At 46.9% G+C, this 20,393-nt stretch overlaps 2 protein-coding genes across 2 annotated transcripts in view; one reads left to right on the top strand and one right to left on the bottom strand.

The window, feature by feature from the left end:
• The window catches only part of LOC142599342 (uncharacterized), a 739,733-nt gene that overhangs the window by 277,616 nt on the left and 441,724 nt on the right, over window positions 1-20,393 (bottom strand).
• The window catches only part of LOC104643479 (alpha-2,8-sialyltransferase 8E), a 51,997-nt gene that overhangs the window by 22,960 nt on the left and 8,644 nt on the right, over window positions 1-20,393 (top strand). The window contains 2 exon segments of the mRNA XM_010312806.2: window positions 13,365-13,451; window positions 16,633-16,777. Of these exon segments, the coding sequence (XP_010311108.2) occupies window positions 13,365-13,451; window positions 16,633-16,777 (232 nt within the window).

The raw sequence follows: 20,393 nt of genomic DNA, 5'->3' as shown, positions 1-20,393 counted from the left end.
TGTACACTGATACCATCAGGGTATAGGGGCACAGAACCCACCTGGATCTGTGGAGTGACAGGGGGATGCGAAGAACTGTCCGTATTGGAGGCTGAGGTGAGCTTAACAGGGGACAAGTGGGAGAAGCACCCCATTGTGACCGGCCCAGAGGCCCCTTGTATCCTTGGCATAGATTACCTCAGGAGAGGGTACTTGAAGGACCCAAAGGGGTACCAATGGGCTTTTGGTGTAGCCACCGTGAACGCAGAGAAGATCAAACAGTTATCTACCCTGTCTGGTCTCTCAGAAGACCCCTTTGTTGTGGGATTGCTGCAAGTTGAAGAACAACAGGTGCCAATTGCTACCAGGACAGTGCACCGGCGGCAATATCGCACAAATCGAGACTCCCTGGCTCCCATCCATGAGCTGATTCATCAGCTGCAGAGCCAGGGAGTCATCAGCAAGACTCACTCACCTTTTCATAGTCCCATATGGCCAGTGCAGAAGTCTGATGGAGGGTGGAGGTTAACGGTGGACTATCGTGGCCTGAACGAAGTGACGCCACCACTGAGTGCTTCTGTACCAGACATGTTAGAGCTCCAATATGAACTGGAGTCAAAAGCAGCCAAGTGGTATGCTACAATTGACATCGCCAATGCATTCTTCTCAATTCCTTTGGCAGCCGAGTGCAGGCCACAGTTTGCTTTCACTTGGAGGGGTGTCCAATACACCTGGAATCGACTGCCCCAGGGGTGGAAGCATAGTCCTACTATTTGTCATGGGCTAATCCAAACTGCACTGGAAAAGGGTGATGCCCCTGAACATCTACAATACATCGATGACATCGTTGTGTGGGGCATGACGTGGTTTAGCCCCAGCCGCTCGCTCACCCCTCCCCCGGCGGGATGGGGAGGAGAACGGAAAAACAACGGCAAAGCCTCGAGGGTTGGGATAAGGGCAGTTTACTGGGACAGCAAGGGAGAGGGAGAACAATCAACAACAGTGCTGATAACAGATAGTAACAATGGTGATAACAGAGAACGATTTTACCGATCCGACGACCGACCGACCGGACGCTCGACCCGTCCCGGAGCCACGCCGACACGCCGAACCCGCCCCTCCCCGCCTGGCCCCCTTTTATGGGGAGCATGATGTCACATGGTATGGAATAGCCCCCGGCCAGCTTGGCTCACCTGTCCTGGCTCCTTGGGAAATTAACTCTATCCTTGCCAGAACCAGGACATTATCCACCCCTTATTCCATACCATCTACGTCATGCCCAGATTATTTTACAGAACTCATTGCCTTACTCTATGGGCTATTGCTCTAAAATGTCTGTCGAGTTCATTTAGTCCAGGGTTCTGGGTTCCATCTGCCATTACAGTCTCTCAGAGCAGGAGCAATGGTGCGTGCAGCTGGATTGTTGCACGCTGCATCCGGAGTCTTCACAGCCGGTGTATCTGGTATGGTCCATGCTCACAGTCTGGATGCCAAAGATGTGATTTTTCGATGAAGTTTCTGGGCACCAGTTGAAGGCAGTTCTAGTTCCATCATCGTGGCACTTTGCTCAGTTTCAAAGTCCATCCTTCATTAGTTTTGGGTGATTCTTATGGTCATACCATTGATACAGTATATCGCTATTAATACCATGCAATTTAATTTATTGGCTATTTTCACCCAAAATCAAATCCCCTTGGGGTACACACCGGACTTCCCCATCTTTTCTCATCACCCACCAAGTGCACCCTGGTCCCTGAGCAAAAGCAATCCCGCAGATGGGCTTGCCTTTGCTTGAAGCAGGGATAACCCAAACTGTTTTACCCAACATATTTTTCATGTGCACTACAGGAACTTTATCTCCTTCTACTGGGCGTGGGAATTTTGACTGGGCAGGGCCAGCTCGATTGGCAGATCCCCTAGTGTTAACTAACCAGGTGGCCTTTGCTAAATGCGTATCCCAGTGTTTGAGAGTCCCACCACCCATTGCCCTCAGGGTGGTTTTTAGCAGCCCATTACACCTTTCAACTTTCCCAGAGGCTGGCGCATGATAGGGGATGTGATACACCCACTCAATACCATGCTCTTTGGCCCAGGTGTCTATGAGGTTGTTCCGAAAATGAGTCCCGTTGTCTGACTCAATTCTCTCTGGGGTGCCATGTCGCCACAGGACTTGCTTTTCAAGACCCAGAATAGTGTTCCGGGCAGTGGCATGGGGCACAGGATATGTTTCTAGCCACCCAGTGGTTGCTTCCACCATTGTGAGGACATAACGCTTGCCTTGGCGGGTTTGTGGGAGCGTGATGTAGTCGATTTGCCATGCTTCCCCATATTTATATTTCAGCCATCGGCCTCCATACCACAGAGGCTTTACCCGCTTGGCTTGCTTGATTGCAGCGCATGTTTCACATTGATGGATGACCTGTGAGATGGCGTCCATGCTCAAGTCCACCCCTCGATCACGGGCCCATCTATATGTCGCATCTCTTCCTTGATGACCTGAAGTGTCATGGGCCCACCGAGCTAGAAATAATTCACCCTTACGCTGCCAGTCCAAATCCACCTGAGCCACTTCAATCTTGGCAGCCTGATCTACCTGCTGGTTGTTCTGATGTTCCTCAGTGGCCCGACTCTTGGGTACGTGGGCATCTACATGACGTACCTTTACAATCAGCTTCTCTAGCCGGGCAGCAATATCTTGCCACAGTGGGGCAGCCCAGATGGGTTTGCCTCTACGCTGCCAGTTGCTCCGCTTCCACTGCTGTAACCACCCCCACAGGGCATTGGCCACCATCCATGAGTCAGTGTAGAGGTACAGCGTTGGCCACTTTTCTCTTTCAGCAATATCTAAAGCCAGCTGGATGGCTTTCACCTCTGCAAACTGGCTTGATTCACCTTCTCCTTCAGCAGCTTCTGCAACTCGCCGTGTAGGACTCCATACAGCGGCCTTCCACCTTCGATGCTTTCCCACAATGCGACAGGACCCATCAGTGAAGAGGGCATATGGTTTCTCATCTTCTGGTAGTTTATTATACGGTGGGGCTTCTTCAGCACGTGTCACCTCCTCCTCTGGCGACATTCCGAAATCTTTCCCTTCTGGCCAGTCTGTGATCACTTCCAGAATCCCTGGACGATTGGGGCTTCCTATTCTAGCCCGTTGTGTGATCAGCGCAACCCACTTACTCCACGTAGCATCGGTTGCATGATGTGTAGAAGGAGCCCTCTCTTTGAACATCCAACCCAGCACTGGGAGTCGGGGTGCCAAGAGGAGCTGTGCTTCAGTGCCAATCACCTCTGAAGCAGCTCGAACCCCTTCGTAGGCTGCCAATATCTCCTTTTCTGTTGGAGTGTAGCGGGCCTCGGATCCTCTATATCCCCGGCTCCAAAACCCCAGAGGTCGACCTCGAGTCTCCCCTGGTGCTTTCTGCCAGAGACTCCAGGTAGGGCCATTCTCCCCGGCTGCGGTGTACAGCACATTTTTTACATCTGGTCCTGCCCGGACTGGCCCAAGAGCTACAGCATGAACTATTTCTTGTTTAATCTGTTCGAAAGCTTGTCGTTGCTCAGGGCCCCATTTAAAATCATTCTTCTTCCGGGTTACATGGTAGAGAGGGCTTACTATCAAACTGTAATTCGGAATGTGCATTCGCCAGAAACCCACAACGCCTAAGAAGGCCTGTGTCTCCTTTTTGTTGGTTGGTGGGGACATGGCTGCTATTTTGTTGATAATATCCATTGGGATTTGACGCCGCCCATCATGCCACCTTATGCCTAAAAACTGGATTTCCTGCGCAGGCCCCTTCACCTTACTTCGTTTTATGGCAAAGCCAGCCTGCAGCAGGATTTGGATTATTTTCTTCCCTTTCTCAGAAACTTCCTCTGCTGAGTTGCCCCATACAATGATGTCATCAATGTATTGCAGGTGCTCTGGGGCTTCACCCTTTTCCAGTGCAGTCTGGATCAGTCCATGGCAAATTGTGGGGCTGTGTTTCCACCCCTGGGGCAGTCGATTCCAGGTGTACTGGACGCCCCTCCAAGTGAAGGCAAACTGCGGCCTGCACTCTACTGCCAAAGGGATCGAGAAAAATGCATTAGCTATATCAATTGTGGCATACCATTTGGCTGCCTTTGACTCCAGTTCATATTGAAGTTCCAGCATATCCGGCACGGCAGCACTCATGGGTGGTGTGACTTCATTCAGGCCACGATAGTCTACCGTCAGCCTCCACTCGCCATTGGACTTCCGCACTGGCCATATGGGAGTGTTAAAGGGTGAGCGGGTTCTGCTGATCACTCCCTGACCCTCCAGTTGATGAATTAGTTTGTGGATGGGAACCAGGGAGTCTCTGTTGGTGCGGTATTGCCGCCGGTGCACAGTTGTAGTAGCAATCGTCACCTGTTGCTCTTCAACCTTCAGCAACCCTACAACAGAAGGGTCCTCCGAGAGACCAGGCAAACTAGACAATGGTTCAATTTCCTCCGCTTCTAAGGCAGCTATTCCAAAAGCCCACCTGTAACCTTTTGGGTCTTTGAAATACCCTTTCCGGAGGTAGTCTATGCCCAGGATGCATGGAGCCTCTGGCCCAGTCACAATGGGGTGCTTTTGCCACTCATTCCCAGTTAGACTTACTTCAGCCTCCAACAGAGTCAATTGTTGGGATCCCCCCGTCACACCAGAAATAGATATTGGTTCCACCCCTTCATAGTTCGATGGCATTAGGGTACACTGTGCACCCGTGTCCACTAGGGCCTTGTACTCTTGTGGGTTCGATGTGCCAGGCCATCGGATCCACACAGTCCAATAAACCCTATTGTCCCTTTCCTCCACCTGGCTGGAGGCAGGGCCCCTCTAGTCCTGCTCGTCATAGTCACTACTCACGTCTTGCAAAAAGGACTTAGAGGTCCCTTCAAGAGGATCAGAAGTGCGATCTGGCCTTTCACTTGGTCTGGGGGGCTGCCCGGTGGAAACTGGAGCAGCATTCTTTCTGGAAGAGTCCCTTCTTACAGCTGTCTTGCCTTGTAGCTCATGTACGCGTGCCCGCAGGGTTGAGGTGGGCTTCCCATCCCATTTCCTCATGTCTTCTCCGTGGTCACGCAGGAAAAACCACAGGATACCTCGTGGTGTGTATGCTCTATATCCCCTCTCTGGAGCAGAAAAACGCTTACTCCTAACAGCTGAAATGCGGGTCTGTACAGGTGGGGAGTAAGATATATCCTCTTTGAGTTGCCGGACATCCTGAGACAGTTTCTCCACAGCCGAGACTAGGGAGGAGGAAAGGCTCTCTTCATACTGCCGGAGCCGGCCAGCCACTTCGTCCACCGTGGGTGCCTCTTCACTTTTCCAGTCGATTACTGCCAGTGAGTTGGCGTACGAAGATGGTGCACTTCGCACAAATTTTCGCCACATGGGTCGGGTACAGTGGACTTCATCAGGGTCTGTGGGCAACTGTGCATTGTCCGGATCATAATAAACCATCTCCCGCACAGCTAATTCCCTCAGATATTGAATACCTCTCTCCATAGTGGTCCACTTGCCTGGCCGACATACGACATCTTCACTGAAAGGATACCTTTCCCTCACACTTGACAGGAGGCGCCTCCAGAGGCTAAGGGCCTGTGCCTTCTTCCCAATTGCTTTGTCAATGCCCCCTTCCCTAGACAAGGATCCTAGCTGCTTGGCCTCCCTGCCCTCCAGTTCCAGGCTACTGGCCCCATTATCCCAGCAGCGGAGCAGCCAGGTAATAATATGCTCCCCTGGAAGGCGGCTGAAATCTTTCCGCATATCTCGCAGCTCACTCAGGGACAGGGATCGAGTAATCACTTCTGGTTCTGGCTCTTCTTCTTGTTCTCGTGATGGCCCTGGTTCATCATCATCTTTCACTAAGCGAACTGATTTCCTTGTGTATTTCTTTTTGTGTATAGGGGCAACTGATACTGGTGTGGGTTGATCTTTTGGCTCGACTACAGTGCCTGTTGCGGGGGTTTGGGTAGCTGCAGTGCCTGTCGCAGGGGCCTGGGCAGCTGCAGTGCCTGTCGCAGGGGCCTGGGCAGCTGCAGTGCCTGTCGCAGGGGCCTGGGCAGCTGCAGTGCCTGTCGCAGGGGCCTGGGCAGCTGCAGTGCCTGTGGGTCCGCTCTCTCCCTCTGGATGGTGCTGTCTACTATCCAGCAGTGTTTGATAGATTGTGGCCAGGGCCCAGCACAGCGCAGTAAGTTGTGTCTCCTTAGAATCCCCACAGCATTTTCCTTTCAAATATTCTACCATTTTATCAGGGTCTTGCAATTGTTCAGGAGTGAAGCTCCAAAGCATTGGGGGTGAAAAGGTCTCTAGATACCCACCCATACTCTCCCACATGCCATGCCAGCCCTGACCATTCAGCCTTGGGGAAGATCCCTGGGTGGTACTCTTGAAAAGATTTTTGCTAACCCTGAACAGGAGTGGGAAAGCATTCAGGAGACCTAGCAATAGGAATATAATGGCCTGAACATTCCAAGGGTATTCAAAATACTCAAAAATTGTTGTAACCAACCAAAAGGGAAAAGAGGAGGTGAAAGAGTGGGAGAAGGTATCCCCCCCTGTCTTCCCCATAGATTGGGTCCAATTATTAATCAATTCTGAAAGATACTGACCGAGGTACGGGCCTGACCTAAATGCTACATACACATACCAGCTCAGACCCATGACTGTCAATGATATCTTATCATAAGTCATTATCACACAATATAACAACATGAGAACACGAACCCCTCTTCCAGAGGTGATAAACAGCACCGCAGGGATTGCATAGAGTAAACATGGGTTTACAAAACAGAGCCATGTGAGCAAACAGAACATCATTATGACCAGTGACTGTTTCAATAACATCATAAATGCTTTTAACAACTTTGTTTTAACACACTTGGGTCAGACTTGCCGTTATCACAACCCCTCGAGCCCCACGTTGGGCGCCAAAAAGGACTGACGTGGTTTAGCCCCAGCCGCTCGCTCACCCCTCCCCCGGCGGGATGGGGAGGAGAACGGAAAAACAACGGCAAAGCCTCGAGGGTTGGGATAAGGGCAGTTTACTGGGACAGCAAGGGAGAGGGAGAACAATCAACAACAGTGCTGATAACAGATAGTAACAATGGTGATAACAGAGAACGATTTTACCGATCCGACGACCGACCGACCGGACGCTCGACCCGTCCCGGAGCCACGCCGACACGCCGAACCCGCCCCTCCCCGCCTGGCCCCCTTTTATGGGGAGCATGATGTCACATGGTATGGAATAGCCCCCGGCCAGCTTGGCTCACCTGTCCTGGCTCCTTGGGAAATTAACTCTATCCTTGCCAGAACCAGGACAGGCAATAAGGCAGAAGAAGTATTCGAGAAGGGAAAAAGAGTAATTCAGATTCTTCTGAAAGCTGGTTTTGCCATAAAGAAAAGCAAGGTCAAGGGACCTGCACAAGAGATCCAATTCTTGGGAATAAAATGGCAGGATGGACGCCATCATGTGTCTATGGATGTGGTCAACAAGATAGCAGCTATGTCTCCACCAGCTACCAAGAAGGAGACACAAGCCTTCCTGGGCCTTGTGGGGTTCTGGAGAATGCATATTCCAGGTTATAGTCAGCTTGTGAGCCCTCTCTATCGAGTAACCTGAAAGAAGAACTATTTTGAATGGGGCCTTGAGCAGCAACAAGCCTTTGAGCATATCAAACAGGAAATAGCTTGGGCAGTAGCTCTTGGGCCTGTCTGGACAGGACCGGCTGTACAAAATGTACTCTACACTGCAGCTGGGGAGCATGGTCTCACCTGGAGCCTCTGGCAGAAAACAGCAGGAGAAACCCGAGGTCGACCATTAGGGTTTTGGATTTGGGAATATCGAGGATCAGAAGCCCACTACACCCCAACTGAAAAAGAGATCCTAGCAGCATATGAAGGGATTCGAGCTGCTTCAGAAGTTGTTGGTACAGAAGCGTCTCTCCTCTTGGCACCGTGATTGCCCGTGCTACACTGGATGTTCAAAGGAAACATTCCTTCTACACATCACGCAACCAGCACTACATGGAGTAAGTGGGTAGCACTAATCACGCAGTGAGCTCGACTGGGGAAACCCAACCACCCAGGAATCCTGGAAGAGATTATGGACTGGCCAGAAGGTAGAGATTTTGGAGCACTGCCTGAGGAGGTAGCTCGTGCCCAAGAGGCACCACCATATAATGAGTTACCAGAAGACGAAAGGCGTTATGCTCTGTTTACTGATGGATCCTGTCGTGTTGTAGGAAACCATCAGAAGTGGAAAGCTGCTGTGTGGAGTCCCACACGACAAGTCGTTGAGGCCACTGAAGGAGAAGGTGAGTCAAGTCAGTTTGCAGAAGTGAAAGCCATTCAGCTAGCCCTAGAGATTGCTGAACGAGAAAAGTGGCCGGTACTCTATCTCTATACTGACTCCTGGATGGTGGCAAATGCCCTATGGGGGTGGGTACAGCAGCAGCAGAAGACCAAGTGGCAGCACAGGGGTAAACCCATCTGGGCTGCTGCATTGTGGCAGGACATCGCTGCCCGCGTAGAAAACATGGCTGTGAAGGTACGTCATGTGGATGCTCACATACCCAAAAGCCGTGCCACTGAAGAACATCAAAACAATGAACAGGTAGACGAGGCTGCCAAAATTGAAGTAGCTCAAGTGGGCCTGGACTGGGAGCGTAAGGGTGAGCTATTTGTAGCTCAATGGGCCCATGAAACATCAGGACATCTAGGGAGAGATGCAACATACAGGTGGGCTCGTGATCGAGGGGTGGACCTGACCATGGAGGCCATCACACAGGTCACTCATGAATGTGAAATATGTGCTGCAATCAAGCGAGCAACACGAGTAAAATCTCCCTGGAACAGAGGGCGGTGGCTGGGTTTTCGATATGGCGAGGCCTGGCAGATTGACTATATTGGGCCACTGCCACGAACACGCCAAGGCAAGCGCTACATACTCACCATGGTGGAAGCAACTACTGGTTGGCTAGAGACATTTCCTGTAAACCATGCCACTGCCCGAAACACCATCCTAGGCCTTGAAAGGCAAATTTTATGGCGACATGGTACCCCAGAAAGGATTGAATCAGACAATGGGACTCATTTTCAAAATAACCTCATAAACTCCTGGGCAAAGAAACACGGCATTGAGTGGGTGTATCACATCCCCTATCACCCACAAGCCTCTGGGAAGATTGAGAGATATAATGGACTGTTAAAGACTATGTTGAGGGCATTAGGTAATGGGGCATGGAAGCACTGGGATACAAATTTAGCAGAAGCCGCTTGGCTGATTAATACCAGAGGATCTGCTAACCGTCCTGGTCCTGCCCAAACAAAACCCCTGCTGTCGTGGTTTTACCCCAGCCAGCAGCTGAGCACCACGCAGCCGCTCGTTCACTCCCCCACATTGGGATGGGGAAGAGAATTGGAAGAGTGAAAGTGAGAAAACTCGTGGGTTGAGATAAAGACAGTTTAATAGGTAAAGCAAAAGCCGCGCGCACAAGCAAAGCAAAGCAAGGAATTCATTCACCACTTCCCATGGGCAGGCAGGTGTTCAGCCATCTCCAGGAAAGCAGGGCTCTGTCACACGTAACGGTTACTTGGGAAGACAAACGCCATCGCTCCGAACGCCGCCGCCCCCCCCCTCTCTTCCCCCAAGCTCCTTATAAAGTGAGCATGACGTCATATAGTATGGAATATCCCTTTGGTCAGTTTGGGTCACCTGTCCTGTCTGTGTCCCCTCCCAACTTCTTGTGCACCCCCAGCCATCCTGCTGGCAGGGCAGTGCAAGAAGCAGAAAAGGCCTTGGCCCCGCGTAAACACTGCTCAACAATAGGTCCATAGAACAAAAACATCTCTATATTATCAATGCTGTCTCCAGCACAAATCCAGAACATATCCCCACACTAGCTACTATGAAGAAAATCAATCCTCTCAGCTGAAACCAGGACACCTACATACTGTGGGAGGAGATAAGGTCCCCGTAAGTGCACATGGGGAAGTGGCTGGGGAAGGCGGTGTGGATTGCTCCTCCCATGGGAAAAGGCAAACCCATTCCTGGGATTGTCTTTGCTCAAGGACCTGGGTGTACTTGGTGGGTAATGCGGAAGGATGGGGACACCCGGTGCATGCCTCAAGGAGATTTAACCTTGGGGTAAAATAATCTGTAATGTGAGTTGTACGTTCTAGGAAGTAATGTAGAAGGAATGACCCAATCCAACGAAGAGCAAGTTTCGCAAGGAGCCAGATGAATGCAACAGCAGCCCAAAGCAAGCCGGTGTTGGTGCCCAACAACTGAACCTGAACACCCATCCTGACGGATTGGGCCCAAGTCATAGCCGGTTCATGAACATCTGCAGGAGCAGAGGAAGCTCATGGAACGGGAGAGTAACATCTATCTGTTAAAGGACTGGAGATAGTAGTTAATAAGAAGTAAATACAATGAAACTGTTATAAAATATACATATACTTAACTATACTAAATATACATAAATATACTAAATATACATAACTTTTAGTGACCATATGTATTGGGTCTGGCTGAGATGGAGTTAATTCTCCCCATAGAAGCTCTCATAGTGCTGTGCTGTGTCTTGGTAGCTAGCAAGGTGTTGATAACACACCAGTGTTTTGGCTACTACTGAGCAGTGCCAGCACACATCAAGGCTGTCTCTCCAACATTTCTTCCCCCCACTCAGCAGCAGGCTGGGGGTAGGCAAGATCTTGGGAGGGGACACAGCCAGGACAGCTGACCCAAACTGACCAAAGGGGTATTCCATACCATATGATGTCTGCTCAGCAATAAGAAGCTGAGAGATAAGGGGAGGAACAGGGCGGGGGCATTAGGTTTTTTTACAACGTTTGTCTTCCGGAGTAACCACTATACATACTGAAGCCCTGCTTCCCAGGAAGTGGCCAGACATCACCTGCTGATGGGAAGTAGAGAATAATCTTTTGCTTTTTGCTTTGCTTCCGCACCCAGCCTTTTGCTTTAGCTACATTAAACTGCCTTTATCTTGACCCACGAGTTTGGGGTTGTTTTTCCATCTTATTTTCTCCCCTCCCTGCCTTGCTGAGGAGGGGAGTGATAGAGTGGCTTGGTGGACACCTGGCATCCAGCCAAGGTTAAACCACCACAGTAATATTATATTCCAGGTCCTCTGCTGAGGGTAATTGAAGAGTAAGAACAGCCAGACTGACTCATAGCAAGTGTTCATCTAGCCTAAGGCTCTATCATTGACAGTGGCCAGCAGTGAAGGCTAAGAAATGAAGCAAAAAGGTTAGCCCTTCCTGATGACAAATTCTGGCATGGGAACTTGCTGAGTGGTATGTGGTGACTAGACTACAGTAGTCAGAGTGGACAATAGACCTCTCTGTTAATTTGTTTACCTCTTTTCTGAGCGCATTTGTATTTTTGACCTCCACAATTTCCTGCAGCAGTGAGTTTCACAAGTTAATAACACTCACTAAAAAGTAGGAAAATGCAATTCTGAGAAATAATAAGATATCTATATTTTGTCTTTTGTGGTCCTATACGTACATCAGAAAGCTAATGAGTTGAATGAAATGTATCCATGAAGCCATAGAGATGGAATCAGGCAAAAAAGTGAGATTGCTGATGGAGCTCATTGGACAGAGCAAAGCAGGGTATTTTTGTGTTTTCATTTTGCATAGCACTGAATTTAGGTGCTTAGATTATGCCTAATCCCTTACCATATTTAAAACCAGTGGTTTAGTAATCTTACTGACAATGCACAAGGCTTATTAAGGTCTGTAAAGTGCACTGAGAATCTCAATTGAAAGTGCAGCTATACAAGTGCATAGCATTAAGCAATCAAGGCTACAGAAAATAAAATTTGTTGCTCCAGGTCAGCATGAGTTTTGAGCATGTCTCCCTCGCTGACTTTGTGCACAGAAAAATGTAGTTTATGTCCTTGGCTTCTGTATTTGGTACTGGATGAAGGATACATGAGTAACAACTTTGCACTGCTTGCTGACTTGCAGTGCTTAAAAATAAAAAGAATGTGACACTTCTGCCAATGTTCTGCTTAAGATGAGGAGTTTTGAATTGCTTTTCTGCATACTTATCAGATGGTACAGAGAATTGCTCATTTCTCTTCATCTTATCCAATGGCACATAGAAGGTAGTGGACTCCTGCTCAGCTGGATAGAGTTAGCCTTACTTTTATGATAGATGACATTTGACATTAAACTCTTTTACTATGCTGGGTTCTTCTGATGTGCTTGCTTCTAACGTGCTACATTTCCTAAGTCAGCCCTTACTGTAATGGAAGATTTCCAAGTTAATGTGCTCTGGTGGGCTACAGAAATTACAATATGACCTAATTCCTTCCTGTAACTTCTGCAGCCTGGGAAATCCTAAGTTCTACTCACTTTAAATATATAATTATCTTAAAAGTCTTTGCTTTATTCCAATATTCAAAGCCCTCAAGCCTGAAGAGAACTCATTAAGACCTATCAGTTTTGAAGAAGTTTTGGAACTAGATGATCTTTGAGGTCCCTTCCAACTCAAACCATTCTAAGAAATCTCAGACTTCAGAATTTCCCAGACAGATTATGACATTGCTCCCTAGCTCTAGATATTTGCAAGACCTTTGTTATCTCTGTTGTCCAAATACAGAAGTATATGTATGAACTCTAAGGTAGAAGTGGTTGGAATTGATGATATCACCAAACACGGGTCATCCTGTATCAGCCTAATAGAAATAGGAGTGTCATTTTTTGATATAACTTAAAGTATATTTATTAACAGAGAGGGAGAGACAGAGTTCCTTATGTAAAGAGCTTTTCATGTCCTCTTACCATCACAAATGCTTATCCCTACACATATGCTATTGCAGTTTATAAATGCATTTACCAACAGTGCTGTTTTGTAGGATCTCACAGATTAAAATAACCTCACCAAAATATAATAGTTGGCCATATTATCTAAAGTATCCTCTCTTCCCATACCCCCTCTGCTGGGCCCTTCTGCTAGGTGTAACTTTTCCCCCCAAAGCTGCTGTAGTTGCCAGACACTCATTAGCTTCCCAGCAAACTGTGAACAGACTCTGGTACAGTAGATGCTTCTTGCTTGATATTGCATTTTTTTATCCTGAAGAAATGGAGAATGCCTATCAGAGAATAGAAATCAGTCCCAAACATCTGAAGAGCTCCATCAGTACCTGTGTGTACATGGCTTAGAATTGCTATGTTTGAGCAGAAAAAGAAATAAAAATGATAAATTTTGCACTGGATAGACTGACTGGTTTGCCCTATCAAAAGCCTACTGCATGGTATCCTGGATGCAGCTGTTTTAGGAAATGAAGCCCTTGTAATAAAGTGAATTTTCATGTTCTTTCTTTTTATCTTTTAGGGTGAAACAAACTGAATTGTTTGACAGATGGAAGAGCCTACAGATGTGTAAATGGGAGATGAATGTCACAGAAGCTAATTTATTCAAGTAAGCATGGTCCACATTAATGAGACAGAGTAAGATTTACTTTAGTTTGAGTTAAACTTCCTGTAGAGATCAAACCTTCATATGGATAGCAAGAGTAAGCATTATAACACTGTTACTGTTAGAGTACCATCCTTTTGAATAAATATGGACTTTTTTTCTACTTTTAAAAAGTCAACAGCAACAGTGAAAGAGAGCTCTTCTGGCATGTGGGACAGTCTTCCCAGGAAAGGCAGGGAATTTAGTGTGGGAAAGACTTCTAGGTATGATTCAGGCAGAAGTGAGGAAGGAGCCAAGACTTAATGGCTGCACCTACATCAACCTAACTGTCTGGTGATGTAAAATGGTAATATCACTGGTGACACTGCAAATTTGGCCTACAAAATACTCAGACTGGATTTTTTCTGTGGTGTATTAGGTACTGTCAGATTTTGTTTATGACATCCTTTTTTTTAATGGCTTCTCAGCTATTACTCCTTGACTATCTAGATATTTTTTCTGGTCTTTGGAGATCTCTGCAGTTTGTTTCTGTAGTATTCTGTCTTCCTTCATATGACTTCCTCTTTGCTGAAGGTCCTCCATGGTCCTTTCAAGATACAACTTTTGAAATTGGTCTTGTGAAGGTAATAGTAGAATGAAGCCAAACCAGTATTTGAATGTTGTATATTGATATATTCAAGGGCCATATTTGAGTAGGTCTAGAAAAAACACATTATTTCAAAGTAAGTGGAATATAGACTGCTTAAGTCTATAAGTCACTGGCATGATTCAGAGCTGTTGTTCAAAATTAGGCCCCACAACTTTCTCCCAAATTCTCTTGCATGATTCCAGGAAAGATCCGTCATGAGTTAACAAGAGAATGTGAGAATGCATGTGCTGAGATAGTCATTAACATCTTTAAAAATAACTAATTGTTAGTCCTAGGGTCATAGCAGTTTTTCCAAAGTGAGCTCCACACATAAGTTTTTTAGAGTTTTTTTTAGTATTTTTCTGGAAATTACTTGGTGGGCAACTATCAGAGCCCATTTTGAAGACAAGAGCCATTCAGGATTAGAGCCTACTATCTTAAAGATGACTTGGACTAAGAGAACTAATGATTGTGCCCAGAGCGTAAGGAGAACATAGAAGTATGGAGAGGAGCACACTGAAGTATGGAAGCCAGCCCAGAGGTGGGAGCGATGAGAAAGGACTATCTAAAGACTATCAGGAGGACCATCACTCTCTCAGGCCACCAACACCAGCACATTAAGCAAAGAACCCCTCTTCATCCTAGAGAGTGCATTGAGAGAAAGAAAAGATGAAAGACTCCTGTCACTGGCTATACCTGCCTGACTGATACATCACTGCTTAAGAAACTCCCACTCGCACCTAGATGTATCCTAACCTTTGTTAGCTGGTTCCAGGAAAAATAATCATGCTAGAAAAGACAAAAAAAGTTCAAAGTCTGTTTCATTTTTGTCTTATGGGACAGAGACTTCAGTATGTGAATGTGTGGGGAAACTGTAGTCCCTTAAAAGCAGACCAAAGTCTCTGAGTTTGGAGGTAGACTAGTAGGAGGTTAAAAGGAGATGGTCTGACAACACTGAATTGTGGGCTTTTGAACTTTGCCAATTCTGGACCATCAGGTGAGATTGGGAGAATCCAGCAAAAGTTAAATGGCAGCTGCTTAAGCAGCAGGGAGAGAGGAAGCACAAAAATCACACTAGCTTTTGTACGGAGACTAAGGAAAGCAACTTCCTCGACAGTCTTTTTCCATCAGATATCAGACATTTATATTAAGAAACCAGCCTCTAGAAAACCAGTTGGGCATTAGATTAAAGAACAAGATCTATTTCAATTCTTTTATGCAGAACTAATGAAGAGGGTTTTTTCATATCTCAAATATCACAATTCAATCCCACTATCTGCTTGTAATTATTTAACGATTTTGTTATTAGAAATTATTCATTGACTTATTCAGCCTAAATTGCTGCCTTGATCTGATCATCATATTGTGTCATTCTGCATGAGTCAAATATATAATAGTAATTGGACATCACTGAAATGTTTGCATAATTTTATATTTGCTTTCCGGTACTTGCAATAAAACCCATAAAGACTGACTTATTCTTCCAACTAATAATAAGGCCACATACCCCAGAGACAAGATATTTAATCTAGGTTATTTGAGAGCCATTTGGCTTTGTCTTCATGTTTGTGCATTTGCCATGACACGTATTTTTCATTAAAAGTATAAGATGCATTGACTGAGAAACAAACTGGCTCTGGAGTAAGAGTAAGCTGAAGTCAGGGCTTTCAGTTCCACCAATAAAAGGACAAAAGCATTCAGGGGAAGATGGGAGCTAAGAAATGGACCTCTATTTCCTATTTAAATTTCATATCAGAGTGGAATGGGTTTTCTCTCATGCCAAGAATCCCATTTTTTCAGATTTCAAAACAGTTCTTGTTTACATTGGAATACCTGCCATTTTGTCCCAGTGACAAAGAAAATTTTGGCCATTTGTCTGAGATTTTGGAGTTGTAGCCATGACCAATCTGCCCAGTACCCATCTATCGGGGCCACATCATCTTCCTGATGCACATATGCAAGGTCAAAGGCAAAACTAAGACCTTTAAAAGTTTTTGTATAATCAAAGTGTGCGGTGCTCCACAGTAGTCTGGTAATAAGTGGGGTAGGTCTGCCTTTAGGTATTGCTGTGTTTAAGTCCCTGCCCTGCCAAGCCTCCACATCCCCAGGCAAATACTTTAACCCCTGCATTTCCTGCCCATTGATGAGTAAATAATTTACAAAAAGTGGAAGACCTCTAAAGCAGAGAGGGACTAATTCTTTAGGATGGTTTCCCCAGGATATTGGGGGCAGAAGCTCAGCTTTGGGGTGTGGAGCAGGGCAGAATTTTCACACGTATTTCCTGCAGCCTAGAAGAGACAGGTACAGGAATCTCATTTCTTGTTTTTGTTTTTTTCTATTTTTGGTTTTTTTAAGCCATAAGTTCCTCAGTCAAGGAAAATTTCACTGAATCTGAAATGTTCTAAAGGAAAATCCATGCAAAACACAATTTTACTCCTCCTACAGCTAAAAAATTTCTTTTTAGTGAAAAATGCCTTGTTAGGAGTGATAGTAATTGCAAATCCTAAAGCAAACTATCAGCTCCTTGATCTTATTTCTCTCTTTTTCATTTTACAGGTCAACTTTGTCGAGGTGTTGCAATGCCCCTGCCTTTCTGTTCACCACCCAGAAAAATACTCCCTTGGGAACTATACTGAAATATGAAGTGGATACTAGTGGAATCTTCCATATCAACCAAGAAATCTTCAAAATGTTTCCAAAGGTGCCTCATGCCTCTGTCCATTTGCAGAATCAACTTCATTCTACTTGCTGCATTAGATGCTATCCTATAGCCAAGCATTTAGTAGTTGGCTGCTTGACATTTCTACAAACTTCATTGCTCATACTTTGAAAAATTTTCTTTTTGATATAATATTTTCATAGAATCATAGAATCATAGAATGGTTTGGGTTGGAAGGGACCTCAAAGATCATCTAGTTCCAACCCCCCCCGCCATGGGCAGGGACACCCTCCACTAGACCACATTGCCCAAAGCCTCATCCAACCTGGTCTTAAACACTTCCAGGGAGGGGGCCTCCACAACCTCTCTGGGCAACCTTGTTCCAGTGCTTCACCACTCTCACAGTAAAGAATTTCTTCCTAACATCTAATCTAAATCGACCCTCCTTCAGCTTAAACCCATTACCCCTTGTCCTGTCACTACACTCCCTCATAAACAGTCCCTCACCACCTTTCCTGTAGGCCCCCTTCAGGTACTGGAAGGCTGCAATTAGGTCTCCCTTCTCTTCTCCAAGCTGAACAATCCCAACTCTCTCAGCCTGTCCTCATAGGAGAGGTGCTCCAGACCTCTGATCAGCTTCATGGCCCTCCTCTGGACTCGCTCCAACAGCTCCATGTCTCTCCTGTACTGGGGCCCCCAGAGCTGGACGCAGTACTCCAGGTGGGGTCTCACCAGAGGGGAGTAGAGGGGCAGGATCACCTCCCTCGACCTGCTGGTCACGCCTCTTTTGATGCAGCCCAGGACACGGTTGGCTTTCTGGGCTGCAAGCGCACACTGCCGGCTCATGTTGAGCTTCTCATCAATCAACACCCCCAAGTCCTTCTCCTCAGGGCTGCTTTCAATCCATTCCTTGCCCAGCCTATAGTTGTGCTTGGGACTGCGCCGACCCACGTGCAGGACCTTGTACATTTTAGCTGATTATCCTATTTTCTAGTGGTCATCTGCTCTTGTATGCAATACATATATATTCCCACAGAATATTACTGACCTGGCAGCAAAGCGGCTAATGAAATATCTTAAGAAAGCTGAATAAAAGAGGCACTTACTGATCAGAACTTTTTAAAAGTACAATACTCACATACAATAAATCCAACATTTGGGGTAGGTCTGCTTTTTAGGGGCATGATTATTTTCTAATTCATATTCACAATGACTAACTATTTTTATACTTATTTCTGTTTGCAGCTTGTCTGTGAACAGGTTGCACAATTTTAAAATATATTCATCATAATGATTATTCAAAACCTTTTCAACAAATAATCCTTGACCTGAAGGTCATTCAAAGTTATAACCAATGGGCAATTTCCATTGCACATAGTGACTGATGTACAGAAATGGGCTTATGTGAGTACTGATTTATCATGGGGAACACCTCATGAATTTTAAATGGCATATTTGGAGGGGATAACTGAAATGTATCCCTTTCAGAAAGTCAGAAAAATATTCAAGTTCTTAGATTTGTGTCGTTAATGTTGTCCTTCAGGGTCTAACCACTTTTAATCCGTTTGCTTTCAGAACACTACTAAGAGGTAGGGTAGTGCTGTTATCTAAATGTGCACATGGGGAACTGGGGCAGAGCAGGACTGAGATCCAGGAAAGCACTTTGTCATCTGGAAATGTGCAAAGAATGGGTACATCTAAGTCCAGGAGTATAATCCTCAAATCCCTGCCTGATTGCGCGGATGAATGCATGAAAGACTAGACACCTATGCCTTTGCTAGGAGTCTCCTGTAGCTGCTGCTGTATTTATCCAGGTGTGTTGGTTTTGCGTGGCAAGGTTTTGATAGCGGGGGGGGGGCTACAGGGGTGGCTTCTGTGAGAAGTTGCTAGAAGCTTCCCCTGTGTCTGATAGAGCCAATGCCAGCCAGCTCCAAGATGGGCCCGCCCCTGGCCAAGGCCAAGCCAATCAGTGCCTCTGTGATAACATCTCTCCCTGTCCTTATCTCGACCCATAAGTTTTTTTTTCATTGTACCTTTTCTCCCCTGTCTAATGAAAGAGGGGAGTGATAGAGCGGCTCTGGTGGGCACCTGGCCCTCAGCCAGGGTCAACCCACCACAGTCCTTTTTGGCGCCCAACGTGGGGCACGAGAAAATCGAGATAAGGATAGTAATTGGAAGAGGTAATGGGCAAAACATTGACTGAACGTAACTTGAGAGTGATACAGTGGTGAAGGGATTAGAGGTAGATTTTGTGTGTAGATTGTCCACTCTGGTGTTGTGATAGTGTTGTTTTGATTTTGGTGTGGGGAATTCCTTTTTCTTTTTCCTTGTTGATCTGATTAGTATTTGTGAAGTTTTTGTGTTGAATGTATATTTTAATGATAATTCTTAAATATGTGATTCACAGAGGCGAGGGGTGGAATTTGTTGGGTTTGCGTGGCAAGGTTTTGGTAGCGGGGGGGTTACAGGGGTGGCTTCTGTGAGAAGCTGCTAGAAGCTTCCCCTGTGTCTGACAGAGCCAATGCCAGCCAGCTCCAAGACGGACCCGCCGCTGGCCAAGGCCAAGCCAATCAGCGCCTCTGTGATAACATATTTAAGAAAGAGAAAAAAACAGTTAGAGAGCGCTTTTGCAGCCAGAGAGAGGAGTGAGAAGATGTAAGAACATCTGCAGACACCAAGGTCAGTGCAGAAGGAGGGGGAGGAGGTGCTCCAGGCGCCGGAGCAAGATTCCCTTGCAGCCTGTGGTGAAGACCATGGTGAGGCAGGCTGTCCCCCTGCAGCCCATGGAGGGAGGATGAGGGGGTGTAGCGATTCCACCTGCAGCCCATGGAGGACCCCACGCCGGAGCAGGTGGAGGCACCTGAAGGAGGCTGTGACCCCGTGGGAAGCCCGCGCTGGAGCAAGCTCCTGGCAGGACCTGTGGACCCGTGGAGAGAGGAGCCCACGCTGGAGCAGGTTTGCTGGCAGGACTTGTGACCCCGTGGGGGACCCCACACTGGAGCAGTCTGCTCCTGAAGGTCTGCACCCCGTGGGAGAGACCCACGCTGGAGCAGTTCATGAAGGACTGTAGCCCGTGGGCAGGACTCACGTTGGAGAAGTTCATGGAGGACTGTTTCCCGTGAGAGGTACCCCATGCTGGAGCAGGGGAACGATGAGAGGAGTCCTCCCCCTGAGGATGAAGAAGCGGCAGAAACAACATGTGATCAACTGACCATAACCCCCATTCCCCGTCCCCCTGTGCCGCTGAGGGGGGCGGAGGTTGAAGCTGGGAGTGAAGTTGAGCCTGGGAAGATGGGAGGGGTGGGGGGAGGTGTTTTAAGAGTTGATTTTATTTCTCATTCCTCTACTCTGTTTTGCTTGGCAATAAATAAGATGAATTCCCTCTCTAAGTTCGGTCTGTTTTGCTCGTGATGATAATTAGAGAATGATCTCTCCCTGTCCTTATCTCGACCCTTAAGTTTGGTTTTTGTTTTTTTTTCGTTCGTTGTACCTTTTCTCCCCTGTCTAATGAAAGAGGGGAGTGATAGAGTGGCTCTGGTGGGCACCTGGCTCTCAGCCAGGATCAACCCACCACACCAGGTATGACTTGAGGATGCTTTGCAAAGTGCCTTTGGGATTCACTGGGCAGCACCTATGTGGCCAAAGCCACCGTGTGCCT

This window comes from Balearica regulorum, chromosome W (genome assembly GCF_011004875.1).
Source record: "Balearica regulorum gibbericeps isolate bBalReg1 chromosome W, bBalReg1.pri, whole genome shotgun sequence".
NCBI classification, from domain to species: domain Eukaryota; kingdom Metazoa; phylum Chordata; class Aves; order Gruiformes; family Gruidae; genus Balearica; species Balearica regulorum.
Note: the sequence above shows the minus strand (reverse complement) of the source record. Positions and strands in the feature narration are given on the sequence as shown.